This window comes from Macrotis lagotis, chromosome 1, assembly GCF_037893015.1.
Source record: "Macrotis lagotis isolate mMagLag1 chromosome 1, bilby.v1.9.chrom.fasta, whole genome shotgun sequence".
Lineage (NCBI taxonomy): Eukaryota > Metazoa > Chordata > Mammalia > Peramelemorphia > Peramelidae > Macrotis > Macrotis lagotis.
In genome coordinates, this window is record NC_133658.1 from 182,617,211 (window position 1) to 182,631,991 (window position 14,781).

General features: G+C 36.0%; 1 protein-coding gene across 18 annotated transcripts in view; it reads right to left on the reverse strand.

Annotated features, from left to right (window-relative positions):
* Positions 1–2,534: 2,534 nt before the first annotated feature.
* PLCB4 (phospholipase C beta 4) overlaps positions 2,535–14,781 on the reverse strand; it is a 517,486-nt gene continuing 505,239 nt past the window's right edge. For 17 of the 18 annotated variants that reach the window (XM_074209475.1, XM_074209467.1, XM_074209461.1 and 14 more), the window contains one exon: positions 2,535–13,077. In XM_074209475.1, the coding sequence (XP_074065576.1) occupies positions 13,040–13,077 (38 nt within the window). In that variant the 3' untranslated portion in view covers positions 2,535–13,039. The remainder of the gene's footprint in view (positions 13,078–14,781) is intronic. The other variant, XM_074209478.1, reaches the window with a different exon arrangement.

The window sequence follows — 14,781 nt, forward strand, 5'->3', positions numbered from 1 at the left end:
GATCAGTGGATTCTCTCAATTTTTATTTTGCCCTCTGCTTCTGGGATATCAGGGAAATTTTCCTGTATTAATCTTTGAAGATGATGTCAAGGTTCTTTTCCTGCTCATGGCTTTAAGGTATTCCAATAAATTTTAAATCATCTTTCCTGAATCTGTTTTCCATATCAGTTGTTTTTTTCAATGAGATGTTTCACATATTCTTCTAATTTTTCATTCCTTTGGTTTTGAAGTATTGTGTCCTGATTCCTCATAAAATCAGCAGCCTCCCTCAGTTCCATTCTACATCTGAAGGATTTGTTTTCCTCAGAGAGCTTTCTTATCTCTTTTTCTATCTGACCAGTTCTGCTTTTTAAAGCATTTCTCCTCAATAACTTTTTGAACTATTTTATCCATTTGACCTATGCTGGTTTTTAACATGCTATTTTCTTCAGCATTTTTGGATCTCTTTGAGTAAGTTGCTGACTTCATTTTCATGTTTTTACTGCATTTTGATATTGTTTTATTGTTTTTTGATTCCTCACAAAGTCATCATCTTCATTTAGTTATATTCTACATTTGAAGGAATTGTTTTCTTCAAATAACTTTCTTATCTCCTTTTCTATCTGGTCAGTTCCACTTACTTGATTTTCATGTTTTTCCTGCTCTCTCTCATTTCTCTTCTCAATTTTTCCCTCTATCTCCCTTACTTGATTTTCAAAATCTTTTTGAGCTCTGCCATAGCCTGAGTCCAACTTTTGTTTTCTTGTAGATCATTTATTTAATTACATTTAATTAAGTGCCTATTTAAGCTCCCCCTTTCTTTCTCTAGCCTTATGTCATGCCATTTTCCCTCTCTGGTTTACTCCCTATTTGTGTTTTCCACTTTCAGTCTCCTGAGCTGCATAGTATTGCTAGAGACAGAAAAACAATTCAGAACCTTGGACTTTGTCAACTCCTGAGTGTGTGTTTTGATCCTCCATGGGACCAAAATAATTATCTGTGATCAAGTTCCTTTCTTCTGTTTACTCATTTCTCCAGCCTGTAACCTGATTTTGGGGTGCTTCCTGAGTGTTTGAGTGTTATTGTGACACCCCAGCAAGGACCTCTGTTCCTTCAAGGTCAGATGAGAGGTTCTGATTACTCTCCTGCCTGTGCTCTGGTCTGTGGATGACAACAAGCACACCCCTCTGCCCTGGAGCTATGGTAGTATGGGGGCCCAGACTTTCACCAGGGTCTAAATATGTCCAAAGCACTAGAGTTCTGTCCCAGAGGAGAGATCTCGACAGTCTCCCTCCACTCCTCTTACCTTCCATGACCTAAGTGCTCAGGGAATAGCTGCCAGGTGGCACCTTGTTGGTAGCTCTGCAGACCTGCTTCCATTTCCTGGGATCTGGGCTGCGCTGAGGGTCATGACTGTGCTGAGGGTGGAGGCTCTGCTGAAAGCCAAGGTTCTGCTGAGAGTCACATGGGCTTGCTCTCTGTGCTCACTCTTGCAGATGTTTCCCTGCTAGTCTTCCAAGTTGTACTTGGTGCTCTCTAGTTTGCCAGGTCAGGAAATTGATTCTGCTGCCATGGGCTAGTGCTCCCAGGGACCCAGGCACCCCACATGCTATTCCCGGAAGGCTGGAGCTCCTTTGCTCAGGCCCAGAATTCCTGGCTGTACTGTTGCCTCCTCCAAATCGGTAAAATAGAGCCTTTCCACGATCTTCCAGGTTACCTTGGCCTGGAGAATTACCTTTCTCTGTGTAGACCTTTCTGTGAGTTCTGTCTCTCAAAAATTTAGAGTCATAATTTTAAAGTTTTTGGAATAGTTTTGAAGAGAGCTCCTGGAAAATGCTTTCCTCATGACACCCTGGAATAAACACTGTGTATGGCAAGTTCAATAACCACAAGGTCCTAGTTTGCCCTAGATCTTCTGAGCACAAATGCTCTGAGTTGTTTTTCTTTCTCTAGCAATACTCTACAGCTCAGGAGATTGAAAGTAGAAATACAAATAGGTGTAAACCAGAGAGGGGAAATGGCATGACATAAGGCTAGGGAAAGAAAGGGGGAGCTTAAACAGGTACTTAATTAAATGTTATTGAATAAATGAATGAATAATAGTCTTAAATTTTGCAATATCTTCTTTGTTGTTCCTTTGACTTGAAACTTAAGTAATTTTAAAAGAATTGTCTTTATGATTCCTCATAATTATAGAAGCAAGTTTTTGTTGCCACAGATGTTCCTGGGTCTTAACCTTTGTACAAGTTGTCCCTATTGATTAGAATGCTTTCCTTCCTCACGTCTGTATCTTGGAACTCCTAATTTCACTTCAAGGCTCATTTCAATTTTCAGTAGTAAAGACTCGTTAATTTATTAGAGTTGACTTTACTTATGCTCTCTTTCCTGGGTGTGTGATGCAAATCATTTAGTTGAAAGCTATTCTGAATTCAAGAGATTATACATACATACATATGCATATATATGTATATTATATATATATATATATTCATTCTTATAGCAGACAAGAAACAAAGGATTTATCATACTTTATTTTATTTTTCTTAAGTTACATGTAAAAGCAAGTTTTAACATTCAATTTTTTAAATTTTGACTCCCCACTTCTCTCTGGTCTTCCCACCCATCATTAAGAAAGCAAGGTATTTGCTATAGTTTAAAAATATGTCATCCTGCAAAACATTACCATACTAGTCAGGTTGTAAAAGTAAACATATTCAATATTTTGCAAAAAACATGACCACTTATTTGTTGGGTATTTTGTAGAGGGCATTTTTGTTCATTTGTGGGAAGGACTAAATAATCTCTGAAGTTCTTTGCAATTTCAAGGAATTACTGAAAGAGAACTGCATATAGATCATCTCATGTGATTACCATAACAATGCTGTCAGTGTTATCATTACAAATTATCACAAATTTTGTGATTTTCTAAATTATAGCTATTGAAGAGGTGGAAGAGCATGCATTTTACAGTACTTAACAATATCGACCAGGATTAAAGTAGAAATAGATTGGAATGAAGTAAATCAGATATTGAAGTCCTTAGAAAGAACATGAAAATAAATAGGAACATAATCTGTTTGTCAGGGCTGCTCCACTCTTCATGACTCCATTTGTGGTTTTCTTGGCAAAGATACTGAAAATGATTCCATATTTCCTTCTCCAGCTCAATTTTATAGATGAGGAAACCGAGGCAAAGAGGGTTGTGACTTGCCCAGGGTCAGACTGATTGATACTAAGAGTCTGAGGTCAGATTTGAATTTAGCAAGATGAGTCTTCCTATCTTCTGGTCCAGCACTCCATTCCCACCCAACTTCCCTGGGGGGAAAAATAGGAGACTGCTAAAGCATTTGAAATGAGTATTATATGGCTCAAAGACAGGTTGCTGAGATATAATGGCCAAGGGATAGGGAATATGCCTAATCTTCCTTGTAACCTCGTCTGTCTAGTATTTCACCTTAAAACTAATAAATTAATTATGGTTAATCTTCAGAGTTTGGCCTAATAAGGGACAAACATTAACCTCCTGAGTTTGGCTTTAAGAAAGAGAAAAACAGAATTAAATTAACCTACATATTTACTGATATTTCTCTAAGCTTTCTGATTACACCGGCATGCAGGTGGGATCTGACTAGAGAACCAAAACCCCACTGGGGATTTTGTACATTTTGAATATCAGAAGGAAGGATCTGAAAAGTTACCTCAGTCTTGTCTAATTAAAGGAGGGAGCCCCCTCCCAATTCAGAATGGGTCTAGAGTAACTGGGGGGGGGGGGGTGCAGCTCAGGATGAGCTGGATATCAGACATTCCATTAAAAAACTCCTCAAGGCAATGTGAATCTTCTCCAACCAGGATGTCAGCACATCCAATGACCCCGATACAATGGGGTTTGTTATTAGGAATCAACTAAAACTACAAAGTTGTATTTGCCATAAGGAAAATAATATGATGAAATTACTATTTAATGACTGGTTCATTCAGTGGAAATAATAACTGAAATGTATATAGAAATCTAAGATAGCAAAGCCATTTATGTAATAGGTTGGAGGAGTAATGTAGGGGGATTTGGTTCTCACTTCTATGCTTAGTTGATGTGATCACAGAAAAACAGTTATTTCAGAAGTAATAATTAATTATATTAATGTATTAAAATAAAGTGAAAAATTCATCTCCCCTGTTTACCTTGGGAGTGCTAGCTGAGTAAGTCACTTAACCCTGTTTGCTCCATATACTCACCTGTAAAATGGACTGGAGAAGGAAATGGCAGACCACTTCAGTGTCCTTGCCAAGAACTGAACAACTACCACAATGAAAAAAAAAAAAGATTTCCATCCATTAGAACTAGAAAGACAGTTGACCATTGGATGGCCAGAGATTTGCATGTCCTTGGAAATATTTCAAAAGCTAAACCTGCCTCTCCTAAGAGTTTTTGAGACATTTTAGGCGAGAAGCATCATTGTGGAGTGTCATCCTGAACCCTGTGCCTCACAGAGAACCACAGAGAAGAGAGGATTCTTTCTCCTTCTCCCTCTCCTTTCCTCTCCTCTCCTACCAATTACAATGGCATCTTGCATCAGAACCACCCTCTCAATAAAAGACACCCTTCTAGCAGGGAGCCAAGAGAGACACAAAGGGCACATGGTCAAAGGAATAAAATCTTTGGGCATCAGAGAAAAGAGAGCCTACCCTACTGGGAGAAAAGTGTTGAAAACAAGAAAATGCAGGAAGGTCAATTGAGCACTTATTCACACAGTATCTTCACTGGGAATCAATCAGTGTGAGGTGATCATAAGAAGAAAAAGGACATGGGAATATTTAGGAGGAAGAAAGGAAGGAAAAAAGCACTTACTGTGGACAGGCACTGTGCTAAAGCACTTTACAAATAGTGTCTTATTTGAGCCTCACTATTGCCTGGAAGGGAGGTACTGCTATTCTCCCCATTTTATATTTCAGGAAACTGAGGCAGATGATGGTTAAGTAACTTGTCCAAAATCAAACAGCTACCATCTTGAGTCCAAATTTGAACTCATGTCTTCCTGACTCCTTGCCCAGCACTCTATCCACTAAACCACTTAGTTACCTCTAAGTATTAGGTGGTATGTCTTCCTTTCACCACATTTTGTGAATTGAGACACCAAATTTGTGTTTATGTTTATGATCTTCATGCCCACTTTTCTACTGGATATTTATTTATAGGACTGTGTGATTCAAACTTAGAAGAAAGAATGTCCTATAGATATTATTCTTACTAAAACATCTCAGTAAATTATTTCACTTTAATATAATTATAACTGTTTAATAATGATTGCATGTAAACTTAGGTGCAGGCTTATGGAATAAGATCTGAGGGTGTAGTAATGCCCATGGGAGCCCACTTTGCAAATGTGCAAGTTTTGGTTTGATGAGATATCCTGGGGGTGGATGGTAGGGTTTGGTTTGAATGGTTACATGTACATCATCTTAATTATCTCTAAAATCATCCTCTAAAGTCAGTGCTTTTGTTTTCTTTATTTTATGATGAATAAAACCATACTCAGCTTAAATGACTTTCTTTGACTTACCCAAGGTCATACAACTGGCTAGTGTCTGAGGCAGATTCTAACCACTTCACCAAAAAGAAATGAAATTTGGACATTGTAAGGAGGAGCATTAGCTCTCAGGCTAAATTGTTACCTTACATATCTACTTCTGTAGGGATTAAATTCTCTACTCTCAGTTACTTTTATTAAAATTTCATTAAGCTACCAAAGAGTGGTGGCAGTTTACCATAGTCACGAACTTCCAGACCCCCACTTTTGTGACAGTGAATTAATTTCAATTCCCAAAGCATTTATTAATCAATTTAACATAATAATAATAATGATGATGATGCAGAGTATTGGGCTAGGGGTTAAGTTTTTTTTTTTTTCAAAACTACACCACTCTGTCAAACATAATCCTTAATAATTAATTTTTTGAGTTTATTATAATAAAATGTATCTAGAAGATTCTACATTCTAAGCTAACTGGTCTTAATCTTTTGTGTCATGGGTTTCATTGGCAGTCTGCTAAAGCTCATGGATTTCTTTTTATGCTTGTTTGTGTGTTTGTTTTGCAAGGCACTCACCGTTAAGTGACTTACCCAGGATAACACAGCTAAGCATCAGATATCTGAGGTCATATTTGAATTTGGGTACTCTGTGACTTGGGATTGTGCGCTATCCATTGTGCCACCTAGCTGCCCCTAATCTCAAGGACTTCTAAGAATAATTTTATATGAATAAATAAGATAACAAAGGAAACTAATTATGTTGAAATAATAATTATAAAAATAATTAAAAACAAATTGCAGATTCACAGGCCTAGGGGATATTCTTTTTTCCTAACTAAAATCTACCTTAACAAGAAGCCTTTCTTGATTTCCCTTATTGCTAATGCCTTTTGATTATGTCCAATTTCTCCTAGAAACAGTGAGTTTTGCCCTTTTAAAATAAATATATATATATATATATATATATATGAATTATTTTTCTGAGTCTTTAAGAGCAGAACTGGTGGGTGAAAAAGGTACTAAATCTTATTTTATAATCAAGTCAATTTAGCTATTGAAAAGGGTGCTTAGAAAAAATTCCCTCAATGATAAAAAGAATAAAGGTTTGCCCTCTTAATCTCATCAAGAGTTCCCCACAGCTATCTCCATTGCTTGGAAAGTCATTTAGGATGACATCTTTTACTAAAGTGTCTGATATTGGCCTCCCCCCCCAGACTCCCCTTCCTGACTTGTCCCCCCATTCTGGGTTGGGGAAGAGAAGGCATAATCTTCTTTGATTGGACAAGCCAGAGGTAATGTTTCAGATTCCACTTTCTGATAGTGAAGCAAGACACAGAGAAAATGCTTTAATCTTTTGAGGTTTTTCTATATTTTGGATGGCATTCTCCATTTGATCTCCATTTCCCAAGCCACATTGGACTTTTGGTCATGTCCTTTGAGGGCAGTAGGAGGCTTAACTCTTAGTACATAGAATGACACTCATGCACAATAAGAACTGTTTAGCCACTTCTGTGGTCACTCAGGCCTATGGAGAACACCTGGAGTCAGGTGCTAAACCAGTCCTTATGCACCACCCTTGCACCACCCACCAGAAAGGGGTTGGGAAAGAATCTCTGAGTTTACTCCTTTGCTCTCTCTGTCTCTCTCGCTCTCTCTGTCACTCTCTGTCTCTAAATTAACTTTCTGGTGGCAGCACTGTAGTTAGACATACCCCCAACAGGCACACCTGCATAATCTGCAATTTAGAGAAATATCAATAAATATGTATGTTAACCTAATTCTGTTTTTCTCTTTCTTAAGGCCAAAACTCTGGTATGTTTGTCACTGAACAGGGCAAACTGAGAAGAATAATGCTTATTTCCAACTGACCAAAACTCAGTGAGGTCCCATCCTCATTTTTGGAGGACCTTTTCACACTCCAATATATGTTCTGTTGGTACATGGCTGTTTACAAGAACGGTCTGAACATTTACATGAGCCCATCTGAAAGTGAGCTCCTTGAAGGCAGTGATTGTCTTTTACCTCTATCTCTAAGTGCTTCTGACACACCTTACATAGAGGCATTTAACAGATGTCTGATTAGTGACCGCAAAACTGATTTCATATAAAAGATAATCTTTTCTCATCAGATAAGTTACAATGGGCAGTAGTATAAGGTATAGTTTTCTAATAACTTCAAATCAGCTGATAGATTAATTGCTTATTTCTTGATAATCAAAATCCTACATTCTTTGGTATTTCTCTCTTTCACAGCTCCTTTTTCTTCCATTATTTAATCTTCTGAGAAACCCACCAAAAGGAGGAAGGAAGAAAGGACAATGTGGCCCAACTACCTTAGCATCTTTCTCCATTCTAGAGTGCCCAAGACTATGTCTTTCTCAACAATTATAAAAGGTTTTTCTGTACTTTATTCCCTAGAAGAGAAGTGGAACACCCCACGCTTCTTTTCTCTTTGCAGGGGGAAACCAGCTGACTTGATTTTACACACAATGCTAATTTAGATAATTACAGTCTCTTCCCTGCTTCCCCTTAGCAACAGGCTTCTCCTGCTCTGAAATAGGTTATGGTTAGAAAGCTTTCTTAAAGATACAAAATCACCTTTTTTTTCAGGGCAGAAAATTAAACCTAATATGAATAGGATTTTATTAAGTTTAATCAAAAGGAACCACTACAGTATAATTCTCAGCTCCAATATTTTAAATGGTACCATAATAGTCTGGAGCAAGTAAAAGTGGAATCTCACGCACATGCTAGTGTTATTGAATTGAAAGAAATTAGGACATACCCTAGGAAAATTGTTTACCAATCCTAAAATGGAAACAATCCCCTGCTTCTTTGTGAAGAATTATTCACATTGATTTCCTTGGAGAATATCTGAGTGAGTTAAATGGAGAATAATGTCACTTATCTCTATTATCCATCCTTTGCACCTCACAAAATAATCTGGCAATGTGTTTTTTTAAATTAAATGATTTAGAATTATTTGTGGTGTCAACAGAACTAGAGGTAGAAGGCACTCTAGGAATGACCTAGCCTAACCTCTATATTTTATAGATGAGGAAACAGGCGTCCAGGACAATTAAATTATTTCCCTTAAACCACAGATGTAAGGCAGATACTTAGGTCTTCTGACTCCAAGTCAAACGCTCTTTCGACATCCTCATGTGATTATGAGACATCATGAGAGTGGGAGACAGATCAAGTGACTATCATTGTGAATCTCATATTTTCAACTAAGATTTGGAAATGAGAAGTGTTTAAAGTAAGAGTGTTCACAGTGAGTATAGGTTTGGGTTGGTTTGGTATGTTGGATTAGTGACTCATCTTCCTGAGTTCAAATTTGTCCTCAGTTGCTTACTAGCTGTGCAAACCTGGGCAAATCACTTAACCCTGTTTGCTTCAGTTTCAGTAACTATAAAATGAGATGGAAAAGGAAATGATACTCCAGAATCTTTGCCAAAACACCCCATACAGGGTCTCATGAGTAATTAGATATGGTTTTAAAATGACTGAACAACAAAACCTTGATGAATCAGGTAAATTCAGGGTCAGGGATAGTGTGATGTTACAGCTTTTTTATCCTATTCCCCAGTATAGGGAAGAAAATGTATCCATGAGGGTAAGAATCATGATATACTAATAGAATAATATAGGGATGAAGACTGCAAGAGTATAAATTTAGAGTTAGAGAGGATATTATCAATAATTTACTCAAGGATCCTTGATCATTTTTTGTGCATCAATCTCTATGGCCCCTCTTCAAAATAATATTTTTAAAACTAAAAAATACATAGGATTACAAAGGAAACCAGTTGTATAGAAAAACAATTATTAATTTAAAAAAAAATACTAAGCTCATGGTTCCTAGGTTAAAACCCCTTGAGTCTAAACTCCTAATTTTATACATGAGGAAAATGTATGCTATGAGATTCTAGTTGACCTGAATAAGGTAATATTACTAGTAGGACCCCAAATTTCTTGGGTTGAACCTCCAAACTCTGATAACAAGTCTATTGGGTTTTTTTAAAATTATATTATGCTGCTTTGGAGTAGTTTTTGTTTCAGGGAGGCAGCTATTTCAGCACAAAGATAGTTACATCAATTAAGTTATAGACCATGTGGTCTAGCTGCCGCTTCAGAAAGAAAAATGCATTTTAATTAATATTTCCCATAGAAACGATTGAGATGGAAATCATTTTACCTTGGAGTCATTTACCTCTGTCAATTTTATTCTCCTTCAGTTTTGACATCTTGAACTCTGTTTTTTGTCTTCCTTTTTTAGATTCCATTCAGGAACATGTAATATATTGCATGATGTATTTTATTTTTCACACTCTTTTCCTATGACCAAAACAATATAAACAGCAACCAAAAAAACCCCAGTGTGTTACCAATCAGCAAGAAGAATCTCAAAGGCATTATATGATGTGATTGGCTGAGAGACCAGGGAATAATAGTAATAAAAAAGTCAGGATCTCTCTCTTTTTTTTTTTTCAGAATGGGGAACGTTGAGGCAGATCAGTTACTTTCTATAAAAATATTATCTTATGGAGGATTGTCTGAGGCATTGGCAGTTTAGGTGACTTGTCCAGTCCCATAATCAGTATACTGAACCCAGACCTTCTTCCTAAATATGATAAAAGTTCTCTATCCACTGTCCATGTTTAAAAAAACTGTTCATTTCAAAATAGACATGCTCGAGATTAGAAATATTATGCTATTGATAACACCTTAACTTTATTTTCTTGTTCCTGGCTGGGACTAATGCTTTTGCAAATGATATTAGAACATATTGCTTTATTTCTTCTACTATAGCTTGAGCCTACATAGAAATGGAAATGAATTATATTATAATTATGCAATATGAAAAACTAATTTGATTCTTAAGTCATTTTAGTTTATATTGACAGATCTTAGAGTTAACCACACATGAAGTGGTATAAATTTTTTTTAACTGAGAATGAATTCTCCCTATCCAAATTTTTGTTTCAAAAATTAGAACTTGGCTTTTATTGTTGCTGTTGTTTTTGTTTTGTAGGATGTGGCTTAACTGAAATTTCATGGAATGAATTCAGATTTCAAAGTTGTTTGTTTTAAGTATCTCCTGACTCTTTCCATGCACTCTCATATTTAATTAATTTAATGTGCCATTATCTGATAATGCATGGAAAGTACCAATAATGGTAATTTAACATGATGATTTTTAATAGAAGGCAATTTTAATATGGATGACTTGATTCTGGCATTCATGCTTTCCTTGGAAACCAGGGAAACTTGTGCTATTAACTTTGATTTGAAGGAGTTACTGTTGGGAATTGGTTGTGGGGAGTGAAAGTTTAACAGCAATATGGCTATAAGAGAGGAAGTTAGGTGGAGCACAGTGGATCGAGTGCTGGGTCTGGAGTCAAATAGATTCATATTCCTGAGTTCAAATCTGGCTTTAGATACTTATTAGCTGTGTGACTCTGTGCAAATCCCTTGATCCTCTGTCCTTCACTTTCCTCATTTGTCAAATGAGCTGAAGATGGAAATGGTAGACCATTCCAGCAAATTTGCTAAGAAAATCCTAAATAGCATCATGAAGTATTGAACATGACCAAAAAAAAAATCCTAAAAACTCCTCAATAACAGTAATGGTTGTAAGAAATAAGACATTGAAGTTCCACTTGTGGTTAAAATAGTATTTTTACTCTTGTGGAAATTTAATTTGTGGGTCAATCTGTGTGTAGGGGGTCCAGGGTCCAGTGCTTGACTCAAACTAAGCTTTTTGCAGGGGTGTTTGCAAGGCAAACAGGCTTAAGTGGCTTGAACCCAGGTACTCCTGACTCCAGACCCAGTGCTTTATGCACTATACTACCTAGCCGCCCCCAAACTATACTTCTTAAAGACAATGAGAAGGTCGATTTTTGAGGGAGGTAAGGCTATTTTTCCTCCTTTAAACAATCCCATTGAAGATACCTTTAAGAACTATTACACTGACAGAAGAAATTTTTTTAACTTTTTATTAGAGAAGTTGAAAGTTTAATTTCAAGATTGATGATAGCATAATTTATCGTGCCATCTGTTTTGTTCATAGAATACACAGAATCAGTTTGTACAAGCATATGCAACAATTCAATAGTGCTTTGTATACTAAAATCAGTAATCTGATTGGTTCTAAACTACCAAGTTTCCATGCAGTCTCCTTTGTATTGGCTGGCAGCATGGTAAAATTCCAAATGGAATGCTTTTTCATGCACTGTTCTGCAATAAACTACAGCAGGCTTTAAGCCCATGCAGATTAACACTGTAGCAAATTTTTTTTTTAATATTTAACAGACATAAAAAGGTTATTTCCTGATATGAAATTCTGAAAATCTGCATAAATATTTTTGTGTAAAATTAAATTAATTATGTATTTTTAAACTAGAACTTGAAGTATCAAGAATGCCCACATAATTCATATACACACATATATGTGCATATATATACATACATACATATATATGCTTTTTTCATTTTGCTAAAAGTTTTGATAATTAGTCAAATGTTATTCTGTGCCATTGAATTAATCAGCATTTACTTGGTAAGAGAATGAATGTGGTCGTACACATTTGTAGTCATCATTGGTGCTTGTGTCATGCAAACACAGATCTAGTAATCCTGTTTACTAATCTTGTCATGTGGCAACATTTAGGTGATTTTCTATAATATTGTGAATTTAAGTGTGTAAATACTTTATACATTTTCACAGTTACAAACTTTTGCCAATACCCATTTCACAATCTTTAAGATACAATAATGAATTATAATATTGGGAATCTGCTGCAGTAGGATCAAAATGCAAATTCTATGAAGCAGTGTTCGATGTAAACTTTTCTTAAAGTGCCTAACACACAATTCTTTTAACCTTTGAGCACTGATGAATTTTGGCACATAGTTGTCTTGTATTTTTCATTGTTTAACCATTTCAATAACTTCTACAGGAAATTGGCTTCTTTCAGCATGATGAAGATATGGCACTTGCTAATGAGGTAACTTGGATATAAGGAGAATCCTGTAAAGTTATTGATATGTTATACTATTAATTTCTGCTGATGATTTTGCAGAAAGTTTTCCAATGCATGCATTTTTCAGTTATTTCTGCATGATTTTTATGGTACCTCAAACATGTCTAGTACATCACAAGGCAGGGTGTTTAATACCAAGTTCATTTTCTTGTGATGATGCTGAACAAACACTTAAATAGAATTACAAATGGTTAAATTGTGTGCCTCACTGGAAAGAAAGGTTGTCACAACAGTAACAGCTCCTATTTGAAAAGGGTTCTTCAGTACTCAAAAAGTTAAAACTGAAATATGTAATTCTTACATATTCTCCATGTTCTCAGGCAATGTTTTGCCAAACACAAGCGGGGAAATAACAAATAGAAGAAAATGGTTTTAGTTCTCTCTGTATAGGGGTCTGCTGTTTGTGGGTAACATTTTGGACACTATTAGGTTTTCAGTTTGGGTTGTGGAGTTTTACACCACTGTTGCTGGTCTTCGGTCCATCTCAGCTTCCAATTTCACCATCTGCTGCATCTCCTTTGCCTGTAACACCAGAAACAGAGTCTTAACCAGAAAAGGACTTGCTTGAAGATGTGTCTAAATGAACTATGTTTCTGTTTCCTCTCTCTCCCCCTGCCCCCCCTAAGAACTGAAATTTATTTTGTACAATAGTGGGGAAATTAACCAAAACAGTGAAAAGTTCAGCCAATCAAGAATCTTGTTTAGTCTAAATGATACATAATGATTCTACTCCTATCAAATCCTGAAACAAACTGAGTTTATTTTTGACTTGCTCTTGACACAATGTCACTTTTTTTCTTCTTATACTCAATTAGATTGACCTTTATGGAGACTAGAATTGGCTTAGTTGGTTTGACTAGATTTTCATTTAATTGGAATATTTATTAGAGAAGCATAGAGTTTGCTTGATACTGTTTTCTCAGGTCCACAGACTTAGCATATGCTTTCTCACTGCACAAACCAGCTCTTACTTCCCTGGCTGTATTAATAATTATAAAAGTCCAGGAAGAAATTCATTTTAAAACCATCTCAGGCTGGGTGTACAGGACACTAAAACAACAGGTAGATCTGCCTTATATCATGTAGACAAAACAAGCAGCTGAGAAGATTTTTTTCACTTTTTAGGGGGCTCTGATATTATATCAACATAGTCCTTGCTCTTGCTCCCACTGATAATATCTATTATAAATATAGTTATATAAATACCTCAAAATATATGTACAATCTGAGAAAAATTGTTGCCTGCTTCATTTTCAAATGACATAACATTTAAAAATAAAGAAAATTTAAGAATGGAAACACAGAGATAGTAGGAAATGAATCAAGGTTTACTTTAAGATGGGAATCAGTCCTTTGAAGTGCTGTAATGTCATTACTCAATTCAATCTAGGCTGTGTGTGTATGTATGTGTGTGTGTGTGTGTGTGTGTGTGTGTGTGCATGAACATGCAGGTGCATGCAGCCACACTCAGCTGAATGGAGAGCTCAGTGGAGGCATTTGCTGTCTACATGAATTGTGATCATGTGCTTCCAAATTTATTTATTATAAAATCTTATTAATAAATTAGTTTAAACAATACAATGTAATTGGAGACTTCAGTTCCTGCTACATTTTGCGAATAACGCATGTCTCTCTCTCAGTTTGATGGTGGGTTAGATAAGGTAGTGTGAAAAAGTTCAGACCTTTATTTGTAAACTGAAGACAATTTTCCCCACTGTCTTATGCCTCAAATCAATATAGAATCTGCTTTTTGATTTTAAAACTAAGGATGACTTGTGTAATTTAGAAAAAAATGGAGACATGAAGAAAAAAACACAGACATATGAAGATGACACAAAGACAATGTTCACAAACATGATGATACAGTATAGACTTTGAAAACTCAACTTTTTTGTTTGTTTCTGAAATATAATAATTAAAAAATTATAATGATTAGACTGGTCTTGTGTGTGTATGTATGTATGTATGTATGTTCTCCCTCCTCAACTGGTTGAGGCCAGTGTTTCACAAAGGAGGAAAAGAAGGATCTAGTTGTAAAGTAATTTACCATCATGCACCAGTTTAGTGAGAGGTAAGTTAATATAGATCTTACAAAGGGTGATGATTAGGAAGCTGGAGCAGAATAGATGTGGCACTAACTACAATGAAGAGATTCTCTGTCTGTCTGTCTGTTATTATCAAAAGCATCAATGTCTATTTTCAGAGAGAGATCAAGTTTACCGAAGA